Source organism: Tubulanus polymorphus, chromosome 2 (assembly GCF_964204645.1).
Source record: "Tubulanus polymorphus chromosome 2, tnTubPoly1.2, whole genome shotgun sequence".
Taxonomy (NCBI): Eukaryota; Metazoa; Nemertea; class Palaeonemertea; order Tubulaniformes; family Tubulanidae; genus Tubulanus; species Tubulanus polymorphus.
The window spans coordinates 26,297,787-26,320,863 of NC_134026.1; the positions used below are offsets into that span (position 1 = coordinate 26,297,787).

Here is a 23,077-nt window from a genome sequence, read left to right on the forward strand (position 1 = left end):
TAAATACGTATGAATGCGTGAAAGATTTCAATTGAAAGAAATATAAATCATATGTAAAACGATGTTTTTATTTGTGATACGAAACTATCAGTTTCTAATAATGTATGTATGTATATATTCGTAGTAAAACATATAAGAATTATAGTTGTATGAATTAACAATCGAAGGAAAATTTGATGAAAACGCTAACACGAAATTTAAAATCACCAGTAAGATCCGGTATTATATATCTTTTCTTCGTAAGACGCCATAACTGTGGAAATGATAAATTTAGCTTTATTTGGCAAGTTTTACAATAGAAAGCCCACACCATGATTTATCATGGTATACACATGGTTTAACGTTTTCCAATAACCATCGTATAAAGTGAATATTTTCCTGTAAAATCGGTCAGTGTCAGTGGGTCCCGGAATTTCATATTTGGTGCATCAGTCGGTTATGTGGTTTATGTTGCAATCAAAGAACTTGGATTTTGTTCACAAACTGCCAGTGATCTACTCGTATTGCCGTAGGTATGTCCGAATTTAAAGACTTGTTCTGAAAAAACCCAGAAAAATGTGTAATTGTTACAAAATTCGATTTCAAAACGCACGAACATCATGTTTTATTGATACAAAATGAATCTGAACAAATAAAATAACAACAAAGCAACAAAATTAAATAACTTATAAAAACCAACAATTGATATCGAGCTTGTAATAGTTTCCTAAAATATAATCCCCTGACGACTGCATTCAATCCCGGATTTGACCGTACGGTGAATGGTGCAAAAAGCTTTGCGTGATGAACCGAGCTACGTGCTGACAGGACGTCAGATAATCACTGAAAAACATTGTCGGCGCCAATTTGTTGATTGTGGTATACAGAACTAATCACATTTGCTTATAAATCCGTGACACGTTTTGCGATGTTATTTGGTTATTGTTTTTGATAAATCAGTGTATATCCGTCAGCTGAATATATCATATTATATTTGCCGCTTGTAGACTGTCCAATAGAAGATCTTTAAATAATTCGAAAAGCTACTAAATATAGATTTAAATAGCAAAAAGCATTAAACACTGATGTGATACGTATCATTTCTGACCGCCGTGAAGCTGGCTCCCGGTTCCCGGTTCCCGGTTGGGCTCCCGATTGAAAATGATTTTGAATCGGGAGCCCAACCGGGAACCGGGAACCGGGAGCCAGCTTCACGGGGGTTCATTTCTGTAGTAGCCATAGACAACGAAAATAGTGTTTGGCTAATGTGATGTTGTACCTTTAATTGCTTGCCGTTCTTTCTAAAACAAGAAATACATTTACGATGATTTTTTAGTAAGTCTACCTTTGTCCTTTTGATTTTTTCTTTGAACCACCGCATATCACAGCAGACAGCTTTACATTTTTACTAGGTTTCATGAAATACACGAATCACCGATATTTCTCGATAAGAAGTTTGTTACTGATTTTGGATGACTTACGAGGCAGATATCCTGTATAATTAGGTACCATTCCCTCTGGAGCATAGATACTTCGTGTACCTGGTGAATCAAGGCGGAAATTGACGTTGTACTTTTGAGGTGTCGGTCTGAAACACGCAAACAAAAATATATTGCCATTTCTACAACGAGTTGATATTTCAGCAAATGGTTGCACATAAATGTTACCTTTGATCCAGTGAAATCGGGGCATTCCTGTTTGCTTGAGTGCGTTCCATTTCGTTGTAGAAAACGCTAAAACCATTTTTGCTAACAGTATGGTATCGAGCACCCAAACCAATTTCAGTCGGTTTCACCTTCGGGACATATCCTACGTAACCAGGTATCGGGGCCTCATCACCAGTGCGTTTCTCTTCTACAGTTACCCAAAATATGATCAATTATTTTGATATTTGAATTCCAAGATATTTAAAATTCAATAATCTATTGATCATGGTTTTGAAACTATTTACCAATTAAAACGTTTTGACGGTTTGGATTTCTTTCTCTGAATTGAAGGCAGGATTCTCTCACTTCGGAATCTGGTGCTATGGACTTTAAAACTGGTTGTCGGTTGACCGTGTTTCGTAAACTGGCCTCCTCGTGCGCGTTCTTCTCATTAGCGTGCATGAAATCATCGATACTTAAATCACAGATCACTCGGTACCGATTACCAAATTTATAGGGTGAAGTTGGAACATAGCCTGTAAAAAATAAACCGTGTAAAAACGAATTCAATTCTATTGTCTTATCTTGACAAATGCCCACGTGATTATCGATATATTCTTATCGAAAAATCTTCTTAAGTAAATTTTGCATTATTTTTGGGTCATTAGAATATCATATCAACCTGTATAACCGGGTACCATTTCTTTGAAGTATTTATTGTCTCCTGTAGCTTCAGGAATTAGAAGTTCACGTGGTTTACCAGTAGTTACTTCCAACTCACCACCTTCAACCGTCCAGTTTTGCTGCAAATATAATTAGATCACTTTATTTAAAACATATGATACACAATGAAATGATGGAATTATATTTGTCAGTAATTTCAATATAAAGGGATTTTGACTAATCGACTAAAGAGTATCGATCTGATGACGATGGTAATGTTTTTTATTGATTTGCAGCTGAAACATTGCATGGATGCTGATGAATATGATTAATCATAGTGGCAGTTCCAAATCCGATTTGATATTTTCGAAAACATTTATACCTGATTGCATTGACTATCCTCCCATTTTCTCATAGATTCCTCCCATTTACGACGAAGTCTGCCATAACAGTATTCATCTACATATTCCGTATCGTATTCATCCTCAAATAAAATCTCAGGATCCTTTGTTTTCGACATTTTTCAATCGAATAAATCCCAATCTTTATCGCATAAATCAACAAATACTATTCTATATAGGCCGTACAAGTATGAATTGACGCCGAGTCGCTTTTCTAGATTTTTTTGTCGATGAATGTTTATTGTGTAGCTAGCCTAGAAAAATGCTCTTAGTTACAAGCGCGAGGGATTTTAAAGCGAGCTACGTTCTATTTTTATTTCCATGGAATAGAAATTTGAACAAGGAAGAATATGTAGACGCTTTGGATCTTAACACGATATGTTATCAAGATATGTTTTGAAATAAAAATCATACATTGAATGCATGACACATTTTGTCTATAAAGAAATATCAAGATGGTCGTAAATACACTTGTTAAACTCCAACGTGAATACCTGACTGACATCTTTGCGCGATGCACATCAATTAAGAATAAATCTGGCAAAACAATTTGTATATTTGAGGTTGTTTGATAATGCATTTATTTCGTGTCAACCAGGAAATAATTCTAAGAGATTTCACCGTTCAGGTTAATCCAACTGATCCTTGGACAAATACGTGTAATGCATTTCACTTTATGAACTGTTTACCTTGTCACTAGTAAAAGTGTTCGTCCCTTTAATTCATGAGAATATCTGCCATTATCTCAGAGGTTGACACAAGACAAATCGTAAGAACAGGTTTTATTGTGAAGATTTCGTTCTCTTAATTAAAATTTCACCTGAATTCGTGTTAGTTATAGTTTATTGCGTTTTATTGTAAAGATCTGAAATGAAAATATTTGGTATCAAATGTTTTTTTCACCTGACCAAAACAGCTTGTAAATCTTTCAAAAACGTCAATTATGAGATACTAAATTCTAATAAATGAATAGAAATTTGACCTCAGTAAAATGTACATAAATCGATTCTTTTTGAATGTCTCCAGCCTCGTCATTTTGATTTTGAAGTAATAGTCGGATAAAACGGTAGGTCGTCACTTTAATCTTCATCCCTACCACAGCCATTTTGTAACCATAGCAATGGATGTAAATATTGACGTTAGCAATGGATTTTCAGCACTATGGTGAATATAACTGTCCCATTAGATATGTTGATAATTTATTCACATGAGCAAGAAAGACAGCAACCATGCAACAGAGGTAAGTGAAATAACGTCATTGTTGGTATAAAGCTGACCTCTGACCAAATGATACCCCCTGGGATGAGTTGAGATGAACTTATCAACCACGAAATCAATTTTCATAAATCATAATCAAATAGGAACGGACTTAATTACGCTGGTCATACGTATATACATGAGCAGGTCCAACGAATGCAGAAATACTGATTAGAAAAATATGTTCAGAATATAGCAAAATCCTGCCCTGCAGTTCTTAGGGTCTTGATATGCATAAACGTGTATATATTGTTAATTACCATTTGGAGGATTATGGAAAAAAACTGCAAGTCTCATTAATTAATTTATAATAATTGATACCACATGCGGTAGTTGACAAATATACAACAAAACATGAAATAAAACCTAGGATTAACGCGCAGTTGGAAAGTACATTAGCAGCAGGGACAAGTGGATCATTTAAGATTCCAGAGAATTTCAGTCACCAATTATCGTGATATCACACAGAGTTAAATCACCGTGCTATGTCCACTTGGTCATAACGCGCATTTCAACACCTGTAGACAATATCCAATGTCCCCCAGCCATAACATTTTTCCTCACAAAAACCTCGAGTCCAATTTGTTTTGTATTGTCGCTTCGTCAAGCTTAAGCTTGAATCTTATTATCGTTTGAATGGATTCTTTAATGACCATAAAAGCACAATTTAAATCATACTTCATCTAAACACGACGGCAAGCTAGATGAGGATTTAATTAATGTTAATCTATAATTTTGTATGAATAACATGTAGAACATTCCAACGTGATTCTATTATAGGATTTCTTATACAGATACGATACGATGTTTTCAGTTTAATTCAATTCTAGAAACGAAAAGTTTTACCTTGTATATGTACTAGTAGATATTAGAACTTTATATTTCATATGATCTACTAAAACTTATTTATGTTCACTTACCAATAAAGTATTAATCTCATAGGTATCCTTTCCATAAGTTTTTCCAATGCGATATTTGCGGAGAGGGGTATAACCCGTATAGCTGAAAAAATTCACCAAAAAGAACTCTTAAGAAGGAGTGAATGTAGGCCTAAAAATATTTCATCCTTTAGGCACAATTTTACTAGTATGCACAGAATATATCCTATTTAGAGTATTTGGGAGTCGCAGATTCTCAAATATATGCTCCAAATTAATAGGATAAACATATATGATTTTAGAGATAATTAGCTACGTTTTTACCCTGGTATATGTGTGCCTTGTTTTATCCCAACACAAGCTCTCCGTTGTTCAATAGTAGCACCACCACCAGTTGATATAGCCGTCATCTTACTTCAGCATAAAAACATTCGCAGATTTATTCCTTTATTTTTAACTGTGAACAGTCCGACTCTGGATATTTCAGCTTACACCAACGCTGTAAAGTTAATACTCAACAAAAACAGTGGGGTATCATAAAATTTTATTGGCTGATTTTGTAGCCACTGATTGACTGTCGAAATAATCGCGTGCGTTTCGTAAAATGACCGACAACTCACATTCGCATTGTTTCACTAGTATTTAACAACACGAATGTTGCCCGCACTGAAGTCTGAGTCGTTATGGTCCGCCTTCAACCACCCCACTGTCACTTCGTTTCTCCGTCAAGTCAACAACAAACAAACTTTTGTATTGTTTGCTTACAGTGCTTCTGGGCTTCAATACCTAGACAACGGAATAAATACTACTGACAGATTGGAGTAAACGAAACAAAAGATGAATATACTGACTTTTAGATTATTAATCAACTCCTTGGTATAGCCAATTATTAGTAGCTCCAATAAAGGCATAATTGATATGTGGTTATCGCTATCAGTAGTTTCATCAGGGAAGTGTCTCATTACACTTCCCGACAGTTCAACAACCAAGACATCATTATTTCCATTCATACGAACTCTGACAAACCAAAATCCATAATATACTTTCTTTAATTGTTGAACACTTTATGACAATTAGCTAAACAATACTTACTTACTATACGAAATAGGTATAAGTTTTGAGAACAGTAAATGAAAGGAGAATGGGAAATGCTGAGAGTCAAGTTGCTAGTGGCATCAAAGCTCAAGTAGACAGCGGCCAACGAAAACTATATCGACTCATCTCACTTAAAGGAGATGGTGAACTTGTAACATTAATGAAAGTGGCAAATAGAACTAAAGATTACAGCATTCTAGATGAGAAAATACGTACCGAAGTCCGCCCATTTCTATACAACGGAGGAGCGGGAAAATGGATCCCGAAAGGGGATATCGTCAAAATCCGACATGCTGATCGTGAAGATGAATTCCAAAATGTAGCTGGTACATACAAGTCACTGAAACCTGTGGATCATGTGCAGTTTGGTTGTATTGAAAATGGAAACGCACAATTTGGCAGTCAGAGTAATGGCATCGTACCATGTTACAAAGATCAAGATGGTAAGCGATTTGGGAGAGCTGATAACTTATTTTGCTGATGATTTTAACTCTCAATGTATAATTTTCATATAATTTTTAGCTTTTTCGCTTTTTCAGATTGTCCATATCGCTTCTGTTGTTGGGATCTTGATCAACGAGGAACTGTCGGTGAGACAATCCTTCATTTGTGCTTCCTGAATGCATCGTCATTACACGCTGATCTCGCTAAACGGCTACTAATGGCTTATCCAAATATGATTCGCGATATCTACGTCGGGGATGTCTATTACGGTATTTTTCTACGCATACCCCGGTAATAGTGTGCAATCTAAAGATACAATAAGCTTATGATTTTAAGGTTTATCATATAATTTCAGGTGAATCGGTACTTCATATGGCAATAGTAAATGAGGACCCGGCGATTGTAAAATTCCTTCTAGATCGAGGGGCAGAGGTAAACGACCGTACGTGTGGCAGTTTCTTCACAGCCGATGACCAAAAAGACCATCGTAAAGATACGTACGATCAAGAAAACCCCGATATACCCATACAAACTAACTATGATGGGTACGTCACGAGTCCCACTTCTATTTCAAGCAAGTAAACATTTCAAAAACAGTTTTTCTTTCTTCATTTTTATAGGTATTCATACTGGGGCGAATATCCACTGGGTTTTGCTGCCTGTTTAGGACAGGAGGAATGTGTCAGATTATTGTTAGCTAAAGGAGCTGATCCAAACAAACAGGATGGTAATGGAAATACAGTACTTCATATGCTTGTCATACTGGATAAAAAGGTAGCTGATTATATGAATAAGTAATCCACTTTTGCGTGGAATTGCAATTTACTATATAGTCTATGTCCATTAAGAGCTATCGCTATCATTGTCTGTTTTCTTTCCGAACAGAATAGCAAGAAAGTTGGAAAGGTTGGAATCTAATCTATATGTAATATTCTTGTCATCCATAACCATTTCAGGAATCCTCCTATGTTTGAGATATTTTTCGGCTGTTTCCATGTTATATGGACCATACAATACTAATGTTGTGAATTGTCAGTTTAATATCAGTTCTGTTATTTTGTAATTGATGAAACAATTGAGATTTTTAAATTGCACTCTTTCGGATCGATCCATTTTTTAATTCCTCATTGGAATTTTTACAAAACAGCTTTACCATATAATGCTTGAAAAACCTGTTTACCCAACAATCGTTCTCTGTGGTTTGGTATTGTTCGTTTTCAATGTAGTTTTACTTGTAATATCAATGTTATAAGCGAATGTTGGAATAAATCTATTTTCAGTGGATAGATCAGTCAATCCTCAGAAAGAAATTCAAACCTCGAAAGGAATGTATGATGATATGAAATTTCACAAATTTCACTTTGATAACATAATCTATTCACGCCCCAAACTTTAACACGTGACCAGAATCTCACCCACTAAAACTAAATGTCTTCTTATTGTCTATGTGATCTAGTGTTTTACATAACACATCTTACCACTGAATTCTCTCGACGCTACATCCAGTGTAACTAATACACTTCAAAAATGAAAATTCACTACTTGTATCACTATATTGCTGGATGTATTCTATGTCAACGAAAGTGCGAATGAAATAATACTCTGTAATATTTTCCGCATTTGCACGCACCATCATAATCTGCATGGATTTGATCCTTTCTTTGTCACAGTACACAAGTCCAAAGGTAATTTTTCTATCCATTTTAAAATCATGTTGTGTTAGCTTACTGTATTCATATGGAAACAAACCTTAAGTTAATCTGGTTTTCGAAATCGCCATTGATGATTATATAGATTTATGAAAACGTGTGTTTCTCGTGCGTGTTAGAAAAAGTTAAACACAGAAAATTATCTTTTTTCTCATCATAGGAAATGTTTGATGTTCTGCACAGTCAAGGAGCTAGATTACATATAAGAAATCGGAAGGGCCTCACTCCACTTACACTTGCCGCTCATTTGGCCAGGAAAGAGGTTTTAACCATTTCGTAAATTAACGAAACACCCAACTTCACCGGTTTCGACGAAATTGCATTAGTAAAATCCATATTTCTATGTAGATGTATGAACACATTTTGGAGTTATCGCGAGAAATTCAATGGGTTTTTGGCAATGTCATCTGTGCCGCGTACCCTTTGTCAGATATAGACAGTATATCACAGGATGGCAGTATCAGCGAATACTCTGCCATTTACAAAATTGTCCACGGTGTAAGTAGAAGAAATCCCTTTTAAGACTACCGGTATATGATTTATGTACGGAATATCACTACATCTAGCATTAGCTTACCATCAATTAAAATCATTGGTTTCAATTAAAATATCTGCACATTTTTCAGGACGCATTAAGTCATGTAGAAATGTTAGATGGAGTTGTAGCGCAGATTCTACGACTTAAATGGAACACTTTCATCAAATCCCAGTGAGTTCATCTGCATTTTAAGTTTCTGACTTACTGAGATGCCTCTTAAATGCAGACTAAGAGAATTTGTATTTTTCAGTTTTTATTGGCAGTTTGGGCTGTTCACGTTGTATTTTCTGATATTTATGTTGGCTTTTGTGATGAGACCCGGTCGTGATTTAAACCCAATCATTCGTCAGATGAACCTCACTACTTCCAATAACTCTCATTATTCCGTCAACAAAACAATAAATGATCCATGTTACCTGATGAAAAATACCCGTACAGAAGATTCTGTAAGTTATGATACCTAATGAGTTCACGAAATATTTCCTATTTTGTAATGATATTTGTAAAGACATTTGTAAATGTTGAACTAAATTAGTTCTATGTTGAAGTCTTTGAAATGGAACAATGATAAGTACAAACTGATAGTCAGTTGATTAGAAGCTTAGATAGTTGTGTAATGTAAATTAGTTCGATATTAATTTCTATTCTAGGCACGTTTTGTCTTAGAGTTGATGACTATTATCGGTGCAACCTGTTACCTTTACTTCGCTGCTTATGAAATACATCAACAGAAATTGAAAATATTCTTCCAAACGTTGGTAATTTCAATCAAAAAATGCCACTCCATTCTTTAGTAACTTTTGAAATTGGAAAATTAAGTAACTTTGATTTTTGAAAAATCGTTTTGTAGAGCGCTGCGCCGATGAAGGCCCTATTTCTGTTTTCTTGTATTCTGGTTTTATTGATGGTACCAGGACGAGCAGCTTGTATGCCGATGTATGAAGATGTTATGGGCATCATGGCTATTCTCTGTACCGCTCCTTATTTCCTATTCTTCTGTCGGTATGTACCTACTTATTGACAAAAAACCACACAAAATCCATTATATTCCATTCGTATTGAATTCCAAGAAACACTTTTTCGTCGAGAACAATATAGGCGACCTCTGTACCTACGAGGATGTATGAAAATGTGTGTACAGAAATTGTGTCGAATTGAGTAAAATATCAAATCAGTGACAATGCTATAAATTTCTATAAAAAAGATCCAATTATACGCAGATTCCCAATATCGTTTGGTCAAATCAGAGGACATCTGGCCACTGCCCCATAGATAAAGATGTTCGTTCCACTGTCACAATTCCGATCAAAACCAGATAATGTGTAATTAGTAAAGTGTAATTTACAGAGGTTTTAAGATGGTTGGCCCATTTGTCGTGATGATTTATAAAATGGTTCGAGGAGATCTGTTACGTTTTGTCATTATATACGCCGTATTTATGATAGGATTTTCTCAAGGTATTTTTGATGTATGAATATAGGCTATATTTAGTTAAAATGCTTGTTTTTTAGAATTAGGCCTGCACAACGGGTAGTCATTGGATCTATTGTAAATATCAAATGTATACATTTAATGTTATTACAGCAATGTTTGTAGTATTTCGGAGAGTAGATGCTGATCAAACGATTTTTTCAAACGCCATAGAAGCTATGGTCGGTATGTTCATCATGTCACTTGGAGAATTTGGAGACATTTATGAACAATTAGAAGAATCAAACCATGCTAGACTTGGAAAGGTGCATAGATAATGAAATCAACCATCAGAATAATTGATGATGTAGTTTCGTTCATTCAATCATTTGTAGTCAGGAAATTTTACAAAGATTCCGTATATATTTTGCTTAACCTAATTAAATCCGTTTTTACAATTGAAGGTAATATTCGTTGCACATATGGTACTTGTAACTCTACTCTTAGTGAATATGTTGATAGCTATGATGGGTAATACATATCAAATGGTAACTGAGACACAAGGAGAATGGTTGCGTCAGGTAACAACGATTCCCTCGCCCATTAACGACATCACCAAATTCGTTATTCAAATATTACCAATTCCTATAATCTCTTTAGTGGGCTAGCATCTTACTGGTTGTAGAACAGGGAGTATCGGCAAATAAAAGGAAATTAATGCAAGAAATTTATTCACAACCGCTGTCAGACGGACAACAAAGAGCGGTCGTAATCAGATGGCATCAAACGGTAAGCTCCGTTTCAACGGATTCGTTATTTTGAAAGAAAAATAGGTATCGTATTACACGTAATCATGAGCTTCACTGAACGAATTCCGATCACAATGAGGACTTTCTTTTCTTCCATTATTTTCTGTCATATTTTTGTGTCCTTCTCAGGCCTTCTTTCGAAACGAGGCATTTAGCCTTATCGTCATCGTAACAATGTATACAGATTTCGATATTTCAGAGAGAGGTCGAAGAGAAAGACTTGGAAACAGCAAAACAGGAGAAACAGAAACTACTGCGGTCTTTAATGATCAAAAATACTCAAAGTATCATCACGGATACAGATAGCATAGAAAATTGCTAATATTATCATCATCTTCTGATGTACTCATGAAGAACATGCAAAAATAAAAAGCATTGTTCTTTTCAATAATGAAATTTGTATTTTATTGTTTCTCATCATTGTACACAAATAAAGAATTTATTAAAAACCTGTTAACACATTATGCATTACTGCAATATAAATAGTTGTCATACGTTGCAAATACCTTTAAAAAAACTTAAGAAATACATAAGTAATAAGAAAACATGGACTTACCCGCATAAAACAAAACATTTTGTGGAGAAGATTGTCAATTTAGTGAATAAAATATAATCTATACATTTATATAACAAGTATAGCTAAAATGCTGATTAAAACGTAACAATATGTAAAGCCATGATCTTATTTAAAACTGATTTTTTCATGATAAAACAAATACATACGAATTGCATCTTAATATAACATGTATGAAAATAAGATTTAACAAGAATTAAGCCAATATACTGTTAAGCAAACCAAATCGAACATTGACTAAATACTGAAAATATTTTTAGGCATGCTGAGGTAAGACTATTTTTTAATGACAGAACTAATCAAGCAACATGCAGGAGATATCACTTAATGCTATGAAAGAATCATCATCTTTCACTAGGTGTTCGACTCACTGAACTACTATGACGAGGTGTATTCAATAATAAATTCTCCTCATTTTTCTGATGTAAACGATGCTGTTCACGAAGTAATTTGTCCTCAATTTGTTCTTCTTCCTAAAAAGAAAAAGAAAATACCGCAATCAAATACATCATATATTGAAAACAAATAAATTGAGAAATATGCTGTCAGAGAAAGAGATTGAGGAGAGACAGGTACTCACTGTTCTCTGCCAACGAATAACAAATTGTCTTCCATCTTTTCCATCTTCACCGAGTGGTTGAGAATATTGCTTCTGGCAACTCAGGCGTTTCTCAGCAGATACAGAAAATTCAACAACCAAAACAATCTGTGAGTACTACAAAAAGCAACAATACGCCAGATAAATGCAAAACATTCGCCCCAGTAAATAAACTGCTGTAGGATTATCAAAGATAAACTAACCTGTCTAATCCATTCTCTGTCCTGATCATTGATGATATTAAAAGTTTGACCCATCATCGCAATCAGCATATTGACCAGTAGAATTGTACTGATAATCAAATTGAATATGAACAATGCCTAATAATATAAATAACAGAACATCATCAAATAATATCAGTGATTCAAAGGAGGGCCAAAGTCAACTTGAAATAGTGCACATGAAGAAGGACCGTCATCTTGGATGGATATTTGTTATACTTACTTTCGCTATCAGATGATGTGGTGATAATTCGAACTGCTCATAAAGCTCCTGAAATTCTGACAGAGTGATAATAATAGTTCCCATGATAGCTTTCAACGGATGATTAAACTGGGTTTCTTCGGTCACCAATCGAAAACAGATGTAAAGCGCTAAAAAAGACATACATATACATATCATACATCTATATATGGGTACTTCATTGTACTAACATCATCTATCAAAATACATGGTTGTTACTGACCTTGTGAAAATCCAATGAGGAAAACAAAATATATCAATGCAAATCGTATAAGATCACCTTTGATCATCTTATAAAACATAACTACTGAAGGTCCACTGTACTTGAAACCCCTGAAAATAGGACACAATTCTATTTCAGATATATATCTTGATAGGTTTCATTGAATTGTAGAGGTACACATATAAATGCATATACATACCGTAGAAAGAATAGAAAATGGGGTGTACTGAGAACTATTGAAATGGTACAGATTGTGTCCTCATAAGGGAAATAACAGGCAAAGCGTCCAGGGATGGCAATGACCACTAAAACACAGCCTAACAGAAAAAGTGCTTTTGTTGGAGCAAATGCCTGTAATAGATTATACAAATAATTAAAATTTGGTACATTGCGCATACATCGAAATGCATGACTCCTTGAAAATAAGATCTTACTATGGTATTGATGTATAATCTAAAGGAATTTTGATATATAACCAAAAACTGGTACAATATCTGTGAAATAGCTATCACCACGACCAAACATTCAATCACAATGCGGGCCTGAAATAGAAAATGTTACAAGTTTGAAAACAGATTGCAGAAATCACATTACAAAGCCTGGGTTTATGAAGTACTCACATATGCAGTGGTATCTTTAGGATAGTATAGGTAACATTTATCTTTGATGGTGACATTCTTCCAACCTGTTGTTCCATTAACCAGTGATTGAACAACAAAATTGTCATCACCAGGACGAATATACATTGCTGCAGTGAACAGAACAATGTACAAAAGAAACCAAATAAACTGCAACAACAGCCTGAAAATAGCATCTTTTATATCTATATTACTGAAGTTGACAAGATACATTTCATTGAAAATTACTGTTTTTGATCTTAAAATGGGCATTGACCCTGTTATTTATCTAAAAATCACTGTTTTAATGAACCTTTTTGCGACGAAAGTTTTCCATTTTTCTGCCAGCAGATCGGTAACTAAGCCATCAAGCATATTAAGATGACACTGTTCATTCTATAAAAATCAAAACCAAATTGGGATTTAGTAGAAGATTATCAATAGTTCAAATCAATTCATGTTATTCATATACATTGTAATTAATACCATCAACTAACCCCATGGACAATCTTATACAGAGCAGAATTTTCATCTATTTCTCCCTTCGGTCCAATCGTATCAAAGGTAGATAATGGATAACCAGCACACACTACATCTCCATAGCTCCAACAAATTGATCGCTTGATCTTAAGTATATGTTCATACATCTAAGGGTTTAAAGATTTATTCATAGAGGATTAATATTGCTGTTTGATTAACAAACAAAAAGTCACGCACATGTATGCACAATCATATATACCTCCAGATTTCCAATATGAGCAGAAAGAGTGAAAGGAGACAATCCCTGGCGATTTCTTATATTTATATCTGCACCGAGTTCATGTAGTAGATCAAACATATGCTATAATATATGAACAACATTAAAAATCGTTTGTAAAGTCAGAAATATATCATGTACCGGTAAAGAATTTAAGGAGCAGTCTCTTACAGTATTATTCTGCACAACCAGCATATGAAGAGCAGTGTTACCATTAGCATCCTGCCTGTTAGGATCCGCTCCATGAGCTAACAATAATCGAACACATTCTTCCTGATTCAAACACGCTGCAAAACTCAGCGGATATTCACCCCAATATACCTTCCTGTAAGAGCAAGAAATGTTCGAATCCTTATAAAACACAAGCTAAGTAAGATTAAAAGTAAAAGATTTTTTTCAACAATTTACCCGATATGTGAAGTTTTCTTAGGCAACGCAATCCATTCATAATCGCTGTAATCATTTCTTTCATCTTTCTGGTCATCAGCGCAGAAGAAATTACCACATGCACGATCATAAAGTGATGGGCCGCAGTCTAACAGCATTTTCAACATAGCAGGACTCTCAGACACAATAGCCATATGGAGTGTTCCTTCACCTGTAAATTACCAAATTATGAAAATCATGTAAGTAACTTGGAGATGACTTGACAATTTGCTTTTGAATGTTTGAAAGATAATGATTTACCATAATATTCATCACCGATGTAGATGTCTTTCGCGAGATTTGGGTAAATTTGGATGAGTCTTTTAGCAAGATTTATGTGAAGTGATGATCCATTCAATAAACATAAATGCAAGATTGTTTCACCAACAGTCCCGCGCTTGTCTATATCCCAACAACAGAATCTGTATTTATCGGCTAGGAAAGAAATGATAATAATCGTTTATGTTAACGAATGGAAAAATTTAACAAATTTGAATATTTCTTCTAATATAAGCCCATATCTATATAAAACATTACCATCTTCAGGATATTTATATTTCATAGACGTCATCAGCTCTTCTTTATCATGAGCGCTTAAAACTCGATGCAACATTCTTGGATTATTGACAGATGCTTGTATTTTACGTATTGACTGTCCAGCCCTTGATCTCGATGATCCAGAAACAAGTAGACCACGCGGTCGGGAATAAAACTCATTCAATGACTTCTCGTCGATTTCATTTCCTGATTCGAATTTTGCCAGACGGCTGATCAATTTACTTCTTTCAGAGCGACGCCTCGTCACAAGCTCGGTCTTTTCAATAAGTCGCCCTTTACCTCCGTAATATAGATAGGGTTGAACCTTCTGCTTAATTGCATGATCAAGTTTAGTAAGATCTTTTGAAGCTATAGCCGTCTTTGCCAAATCAATCAACTCCCCACCACCTTCCAAATTAACCAATTTATACAAGGGTCTGGATTCAGCAACAGTTTGCTGTTTTACATTCGTTTTGATATGAGAATTCGTGGCTCCCATTATGGAATTTTCAATTTTTCTATGAAATTAAGTTGTTAGTCATGATTTGAATACTTAAGATTATATCAAATTGTCAATATACACTATGATAGTGTTTGACACTTGGTAAATACAGCTGTTGTCGCGTATCCAATGACGCTTTGCCGACAGAGCCCTCTAGGTGTACATGATGTATGGTGGCTGGATTAGGCTATTCAATATAAACAGATGGCAGCAGTATACAATCATTTATGAATATAAACTCTGTAGCGGTTCATTGCTTTTTATTTAAACTATCAAATAAACAAAAATACATATCAATATACATATCAGTGCGATATACAACGCCAAAAGTAGATCATAAGACTACCTGTACTTAGCATATCGTCAAATCTTTTTTGAATTTAAAAGAATAATTCTTATTCGATTATTCTAGTCCCGGATTCAAATCTCCACCTGGTTGTTTACATATTTTCTCTTTTTTGTTCATCTACCTACAACAAACAATTTCACTGTGAAACTCTTGCTTATCTACCTACTACTATCATACACTGGACGGGTACATACAGTTTTTCTCCATCTGACGAAGAAAAGACGACCATCCTTTGGATTTTCACTGGCTGGTATCGAATAAATCTGTTGCTCTTTCAGTCGACTCTTTCTACTTACTGTCAACTCCATCACAAGCACAACTTGAGACCACTGAATTATCATAAAACGGAAAAAATAATTTTACTTATGTGGTTTAACAAAAAAAAAAAACTTGATCACAGAGTATTCCGGAAAACAGGCCCAGTTTTCAAAGTACCTATCAGATGCATCATTTTCCTGAATTTTACTAGATGTCCCCCTCAATCAAAAAGATAGACCCTCCAAACCTTGCTTCATTCAAACTTGACAGTTTGTACTTGTAATGACAAATAAAGAGTCACCTGTCTGAGCCATTCTCGATCAAGAACTTGGACACTGATGTATGTTCTAGCCATCATAGCGATTAACAAGTTGGTCAGTAAAATTGCAGTAAAAACCATATTAAACAAGAACACAGCCTTAAATGATAACCAAAAAAGTTAAAGTTGATATTCAAGACAGTTTTTATCAGAAATCTAATGTTTCCAGCTACGCTAACCTTGGCTGCCAATTGATGCTGGGACTTTTCAAACTCTTCATAAAAGTCTTGAAATTCATGCAATGATATGGCAAACATTGACACCAAAGCATTCAGGGGATGCCAGAAACTATTCGGAGGAGGAACCGACCGGAAACAGATATACAAAGCTGAAATAAGATGTAGAGAATCTATAATTTTGAAATATGTCAATGTTGAAATATTTCATGCTATGGACAATCAAGGTTTGTTAGACTTACATTGAGAAAATCCAATCAAAAAGATGAGATAAATGATCATAAATCGTAGGATGTCACGACTTACAATCTTGTAGATCATGCTTACAAACGGACCAAAAACCTTGAAACCCCTTAATATGAAAGAAAGATGACTGCTAAATTAGATTTCGAAATGTGACTCTTTTAAGAAAACAATGAACGTCCTGTCAGTGCATTACCGGCAAAAGAATAAGAAATGTGGAACGGTAAATAACACTGCTAGTGTAATCATCACATCTTCATAAGCAGCAGAACATGTAAACCGACCAGGTACAGATAATATCACTAAAATACAACCGATCAGAAACATTGTCCTTGATGGAGCAAATATCTGAAAGATGAAAAATTGAAAAATAGTCATTTTTCAAACATTTCTTTCTACACAAAGAAGGAGCTGAAAAAATCTTACCAAGGTTCTGAAGAATAGGCGAGTAGACTGCATACACATTAGGATTAAAACATAGAAAACAGCACTAACCGCAAAAAGTAGAGTTATGCATTCAAGAACAATTCTTGCCTGGAAAACATTAATTAAAGATATTTCACCACACTACTAGTTATTGAAACACTGTTATTATTTTCATACCTACATAGTCAGTAGAATCAACTGCTTGTAAGAGATAACACTCATTCACTTTGGTGGTCGTTAAGTTAGTACCGTTTTGTACGAACGTTACATTTGTTCGGTGTGGATCATTACTAGGACGCAGGCCAACAGCAACAAGGAAAACAATTGTGTACAATATAAACAAAATTAGTTGCACAACGAATCTGTAAAAACAACATCAGTGATTTGTAAAGATTTTCAAAGTTATATGTATTGCACACAGTTATAATAGATTAATGTTCAGACCTGAATTTGATGTAAGCGTTCCATTTCTGTTCGAGAAGATCAATTACCATTCCATCATACATTTTCAAGTGATTTGGATCAGACTGGAAAATCAAACATTATGATGAAGCTCAAAGTTCACTACACCCAAAAAAAATGATAATGTACAACTTACCCCATGCACAATTTTGTATAAAACTGAAGTACTATCAATCTCACCATTTATATCACAAGTATCTATACTTTTTAGTGGATATGTGGCACATGTCACTGAACCATAGTTCCATTGAATCCGTCTTGTGGTATCAATTATATGTCGATAAATCTGTAGAAATATTAGAAAGTCAAGCAACTGAAATCTCATTGAATCCTCAAACTGTAAATAATCAAACTTACCTCTAATTTACCCATATGAGCAGCTAATGATAGAGGGGTCATTCCTAATCGATTACGAATTGTCAAACTGCCTCCCAGATCATGAAGTAAGTCAAACATATCCTAAAAATTATCAAAGATTTCTGGCTATAACAATTTAAATAGGTCCTATTGTTATAGTCATCAATCTAGATACAGGTAGATATTGTTATTAGATTAATTCAAATTTTACTTAAACCAATGATGATGTAAAGCATTTTTAAAGAGAGCTATGAGAACCTTTCTGTTATATATGACACTCATGTGAAGTGCTGTGTTGCCATTCATATCTTGTCTATCGAGTTCAGCTCCATGGGCAACTAAAAGACGCACACATTCTTGTAATCCGAGTGAGGCAGCAAAACTCAACGGATATTCACCAAAATAAACAAATCTACATGATAAACATCAACACAATATAATCATTAATACAGAAGAAATGTGCTTAGAGAGAAATAATAATTCAAATATGACCTTTTGAATTTGCGTTTATTAAATGTGATTAAACATGTAGTTATTACCCGCGATAGTTAGTTTGCAATGGAACTTGAATGGCTTCGCTATCAATGTAGTCATTGCGGTATGCTTTCTGGTCATCAGCACAGAAGAAATTTCCACATGCTCTGTCGTGGAGACCAGCTTTACATTCCAACAGCTTCTTCAATAGGGCAGGGTTCTCATTAACAATAGCCATATGCAGTGGGTTTTCACCTATGGATAGAAGAAAAATTATATTGAAATACACTGAACAAAAATTATAATTCTCTATTGATAGAAAGATATTACCATAGTACTCATCTTTGATGTAAATGTCCATGGCAAGGTTAGGGAAATGTTCTACAAGTCTCTTAGCCAGATTTACATGTGTAGTAGATCCATTCAAACAGCAAAGATGAAAAATGGTTTCACCAACAGTTCCACGTTTATCAATATCCCAACAACAAAAGCGATACAAGTCATCTAAGAATATACGGGTGTATTGAAATGTGAAATGACAAGATTGATACATACAAGTATCACTATTTGAAAAAGAACATATACTTACTATCTTCCTGTTGTTTTTGGCGTACTTGTGTTTGACTATCACCTCTATAAAACTTTTTTAACATACTGGAATCTTTAGCAAATATACTCTCTTGTCTGCGCATTGCTAGATTACTGCCTGGTGTTAGTGGTAGCTTCATCGTCTGTCCGTAAGATTTCTGTGCTTGAGAACTGACAATAAGACCTCGCGGTCGTGAGAAATATTCCAGAATTTCTTCATCTTCTTCTTCACGAGGATCGTGTGTAGCTAATTTCTCATAGATTCTTGTTCGTTCATCACGTCGTCCTTCGACTAATTTAGATTTAAGAATCATCTTACCCTTTCCACCTCGGTACAAATAAGGTTTTACTTTAGTCAAGATAGCGTCGTCAAGTTTTGAATAGTCATTAGTTGACAATGCATCCTGCATTAACGTAACAAGTTCTCCAGTGCCCCCTAAATTCACCAAACTATATAATGGTCTAGATTCATTTTGGATCTGTTTCTTAACTCCAGTATTGATTGAAGTATTTGTATTCCCCATTTTGCAGCAATAAATTGTTCAGCCAAATGACTTCACAATACTGTCACTAGCACAAGTAAACCACACAACATATTTGACGTATCTACACATATACCGGTAGGTAGGTCACATAGGAAAGTGAAAACTGGTTTTCTATGAAACTTTATCTCACTCATGCATTCCATTGAAATAAGCACAATTTCTTAACTCGAATTTTTATTAATTTTCTTTACACTTTAATACAAATAAATAAATCACTACATATGTGTTAACATGGTTGAATCTCCAAAGATTAAGTTTGCCTTGCAAATTATTATTAATTTCACATCATATTTTTTGCAGTCCATTTTATTAGCATTCTACAGCAAAACAAGCCAGACTGGACGTTAAAATAAAAGTGTACACAAAGAATTCATTTTGAATCACCATACTTAAAAATAAACATCATAATACAATAAAAGTCTGTAATTCGAAGGTTTTCTCACTAAATTAGATCAGTATTTGCTATTGCTTTGAAATAATCAAACCTTTTTACCACCAATGGTTCCGACAAACAGGCTGGTTAACAAATCTTGAATACTAATAAGCTGATCTAATGTTCTTGACAAAATAAATAGAATATGCCTGGCTATAATACTGATATGACAAAGATCTAGGAATCGCGATGGTAAAATCAATTAGAAATTTACCTCAAAGAGAATAACATAATAGTATATATGTAGTACAGGAAATGTGAAGCTACTCTTATATCTTGGTTTTAAATGATCATTTTTATTAGTGATAAAAATTGAAAAGCCGATTAGAGAGATATATATTCAGGCGGTGATGTTAGGTCTTTAACATTTATACACCCAGAAATTGTTCCATCAGGCAGATGATACTGTAATAACAATATCACAGTCAATACTATTGCCACAACATTGAATATTTTAATTTTCTTTCATTTCTAGTTTCAATATCATTAAATTCAATAAAACTCCAATCATTTTCTATATTTCGAAAATAACATTCAAAATACGTAAGCCAAAAGCAGTAGCAAATCAGGGCTGTTTTGAAAGAGTCGTAATGTTTTTAACAAAATAAAAATGAATTTAATAAGGAAACTATAATAAAACAAAAACAGCAACCAGTAACCTGAAACAGCTAGAAATTAGTCATCTGCAAGCCTGAATGAACATTTCCCTTCATTTCTGAAACAACCAAATAATATTGTAGGAATGTTAGGTTAAAACGAGCATGAGTTTCATGGTAAATTTCACAACTAAAAGCGGCATCCAAACACGTTATTGAAAGAAACCTTGAATATGAACACATGTGTGAAGTATATCTTATCAACTGTGCACATCAGGTTAGCAAATAGAAACAAACAGAAACGATCCAAAATAATGTATATACATAAGTTAAGGGTGTCCCAAAATGTGAAATGAAAATAAAAGGTTTTTAGTTTTTAACGAATCTAAATTTCAAGAGCATTTAGGTTGATAAATAGTGAAATTGGTGTCAGATGAATGTGTGTTAAATCAAATTAAAAAATCGATAGAAAAAAGTAAAATGGAAAAAATAAATTATTGTTTCAACGAGGTGAAAAAAATCAATTAATGTTTACAATTATTTGATCACATTGGTGCCAGTTGGGTACAACGATATATTTTTGCGTCAAAATTCCTCAACTATTATTGACCGAAGACGGGTCGAAAATGATCACTTGGACGACGAACCCTTTCGGGATTTTACATTCGTCAATTGTCATCTTATTGCTAAGCAATCGTCCGGAAAAAAACCAACGTTGAAAGCGCGGGTCGATGTTGAATTCGGCGTGCAATCTGCGTTTGATTTTCATCACAGTGTCGGTTGATCTTACAACTAGCTTTATGTCATTACTCGTCGTAGATAGGCGGAATTTGATTGGAATTTCGGTTCCCGTCGGTGGGCCGGATTCAGAGTCTGTAGCAGTGTCCGTATCACTAGATTCTTGAATTAAATTAGCAGGTGCGCTAAGTACATAAACGGGTAATTGATAGCGATTTCCTAATTCATCGTAACAGTCCATAAGCGTACCTGAAAAATGTTACCCAATGAGTTTAAGAATTTGTCTCATCTAGGCCCTAAAATCTATTTCATTTTGTTTGGGATAGATTTTTTAAAATACTCCTCTTTTGAACACACCAGTGAAACTGCGCAGTCTGATCAAACCATAATTTTTTATCCATTATGCAATGTATAGAAGGATTGCTATAAACTCATTTGAATCAGGAAAAAAAAAACTTGTGAACTAAATAAACTTTAACAATATGCCTCCATGGCTACCATTCAAAATTATTTTCAAATCATCTTAAATCATAGTTTGATTATGATTGATTAGAGGTATGTGTCCAAAAGATTTAGTGAATTATCCTCAAAAATCAATCCCAAGATTAGATTGTAACATTTAATTAATCATAGCTCTACATACCGTTTGGTAAGGATATGCTAGCACCATCAATAATAGCTTGGGCTAATGCATGGTCATTAGTCTCTAAAGCGTAAGCAGCAGCTTTAAGTGCATCCCAAATTTCTTTTCTTCCCTCGAACGCGGGTGCAGTATCCCAAAATTCATCACGTTTACTGCGAAGCTGACCCTCGGTCAGCGGTACATCGCTGCGCCATTTCGGCTTCTCATGTTTGAGTGGTTGGTTTTTACCGATAGTAACTGGAAAATAAAGATAGCTTTGAAACATCCATTCTTACTTATTATAAGGTTGCAAATGGTTAGCAATTATTCATAGGATATTATAGAAAGGGAGTGCAAGCGAGAAATCTTGTCGATGTTGTTATTAAATTTGTTGGAACGGTGGAGCCTCTAAGAACAGAGCTTTTACAATACACTGGCATTGGAAAACTGCTCCAGCCTCGGTACGATTATTGAGAGCCGTTTGAGGCCCTTTCTGTTCACCGATCGAAGAATTAGAATAGAATTTGAAAGAATTGGCGATATTGTAATGAATACGGAAATCCTTGCTTGTAATTAATGCCAGGCAAGTAAACCTACAACAGATTTACAGATAACACTAACCCTTGGCCTTACTACATACTATACATGATAGTATATACATGACTTATTATAATGAATTTATGCTAGGCTACATAATAGTAGTAATAAAAAAGAAGGAAGTCAGGTCACCACTGCACAATACAGGATGAAAATGGCGATATTTACCTGTCCCATCAGTTGAATCTGAAGCAGGGCCGTTTATATCTCTGGGAGAGCTTATGCACCCTCCCATATTGACCTTTTATCTGCTACAAAGTCGTCTCTAAACGTCCATGAAGCTTGATAGATTGAAAATGACAGATTGAGGAAAAAATTGTTCCAAGTCCATCTTACATACTCCGCCGTGAATACTTCTAATATAGTAGA

At 34.6% G+C, this 23,077-nt stretch overlaps 5 protein-coding genes across 7 annotated transcripts; 1 reads left to right on the forward strand and 4 right to left on the reverse strand.

Annotated features, from left to right (window-relative positions):
* Positions 1-70: 70 nt before the first annotated feature.
* Positions 71-5,234, reverse strand: LOC141899108 (ciliary microtubule inner protein 2B-like). Its single transcript, XM_074785261.1, has 9 exons — positions 5,149-5,234; positions 4,867-4,948; positions 2,671-2,811; positions 2,308-2,428; positions 1,931-2,161; positions 1,647-1,833; positions 1,461-1,567; positions 1,259-1,276; positions 71-537 (listed from the first exon to the last, which is right to left on the reverse strand). The coding sequence occupies exons 1-9, from the start codon at positions 5,232-5,234 to the stop codon at positions 446-448; spliced, it is 1,065 nt and encodes a 354-aa protein (XP_074641362.1). The 3' UTR covers positions 71-445.
* Positions 3,908-11,151, forward strand: LOC141899110 (transient receptor potential cation channel subfamily V member 5-like). Its single transcript, XM_074785262.1, has 16 exons — positions 3,908-3,929; positions 5,933-6,326; positions 6,459-6,632; positions 6,719-6,908; positions 6,984-7,137; positions 8,233-8,334; positions 8,421-8,570; positions 8,699-8,781; positions 8,861-9,056; positions 9,261-9,368; positions 9,461-9,612; positions 9,958-10,067; positions 10,195-10,346; positions 10,485-10,601; positions 10,681-10,809; positions 11,029-11,151. The coding sequence occupies exons 2-16, from the start codon at positions 5,966-5,968 to the stop codon at positions 11,149-11,151; spliced, it is 2,301 nt and encodes a 766-aa protein (XP_074641363.1). The 5' UTR covers positions 3,908-3,929; positions 5,933-5,965.
* Positions 11,152-11,508: 357 nt separating this feature from the next.
* On the reverse strand, positions 11,509-15,706 carry LOC141899222 (transient receptor potential cation channel subfamily V member 5-like). Of its 2 annotated transcripts, none has more exons than XM_074785398.1 (15): positions 15,024-15,706; positions 14,748-14,921; positions 14,469-14,658; positions 14,232-14,385; positions 14,043-14,144; positions 13,801-13,950; positions 13,617-13,690; positions 13,307-13,487; positions 13,121-13,228; positions 12,886-13,037; positions 12,687-12,796; positions 12,446-12,594; positions 12,205-12,321; positions 11,984-12,118; positions 11,509-11,876 (listed from the first exon to the last, which is right to left on the reverse strand). In XM_074785398.1, the coding sequence occupies exons 1-15, from the start codon at positions 15,520-15,522 to the stop codon at positions 11,748-11,750; spliced, it is 2,424 nt and encodes an 807-aa protein (XP_074641499.1). In that variant the 5' UTR covers positions 15,523-15,706; the 3' UTR covers positions 11,509-11,747. The 2 variants fall into 2 exon arrangements, with proteins under 2 accessions (XP_074641499.1, XP_074641498.1); XM_074785397.1 differs by having other exon boundaries at positions 13,617-13,699.
* A 15-nt stretch (positions 15,707-15,721) lies between these two features.
* LOC141899223 (transient receptor potential cation channel subfamily V member 5-like) lies at positions 15,722-19,773 on the reverse strand. 2 transcript variants are annotated; one of them, XM_074785400.1, is made up of 15 exons: positions 19,179-19,773; positions 18,920-19,093; positions 18,655-18,844; positions 18,374-18,527; positions 18,116-18,217; positions 17,895-18,044; positions 17,741-17,823; positions 17,478-17,586; positions 17,297-17,404; positions 17,067-17,218; positions 16,870-16,979; positions 16,631-16,779; positions 16,434-16,550; positions 16,069-16,203; positions 15,722-15,995 (listed from the first exon to the last, which is right to left on the reverse strand). In XM_074785400.1, the coding sequence occupies exons 1-15, from the start codon at positions 19,699-19,701 to the stop codon at positions 15,966-15,968; spliced, it is 2,286 nt and encodes a 761-aa protein (XP_074641501.1). In that variant the 5' UTR covers positions 19,702-19,773; the 3' UTR covers positions 15,722-15,965. The 2 variants fall into 2 exon arrangements, with proteins under 2 accessions (XP_074641501.1, XP_074641500.1); XM_074785399.1 differs by having other exon boundaries at positions 17,478-17,658.
* A 120-nt stretch (positions 19,774-19,893) lies between these two features.
* Positions 19,894-23,049, reverse strand: LOC141898863 (ubiquitin domain-containing protein 2-like). Its single transcript, XM_074785003.1, has 3 exons — positions 22,877-23,049; positions 22,133-22,369; positions 19,894-21,738 (listed from the first exon to the last, which is right to left on the reverse strand). Exons 1-3 carry the CDS (start codon positions 22,941-22,943, stop codon positions 21,347-21,349), a joined length of 696 nt encoding a protein of 231 aa, XP_074641104.1. The 5' UTR covers positions 22,944-23,049; the 3' UTR covers positions 19,894-21,346.
* Positions 23,050-23,077: the final 28 nt, after the last annotated feature.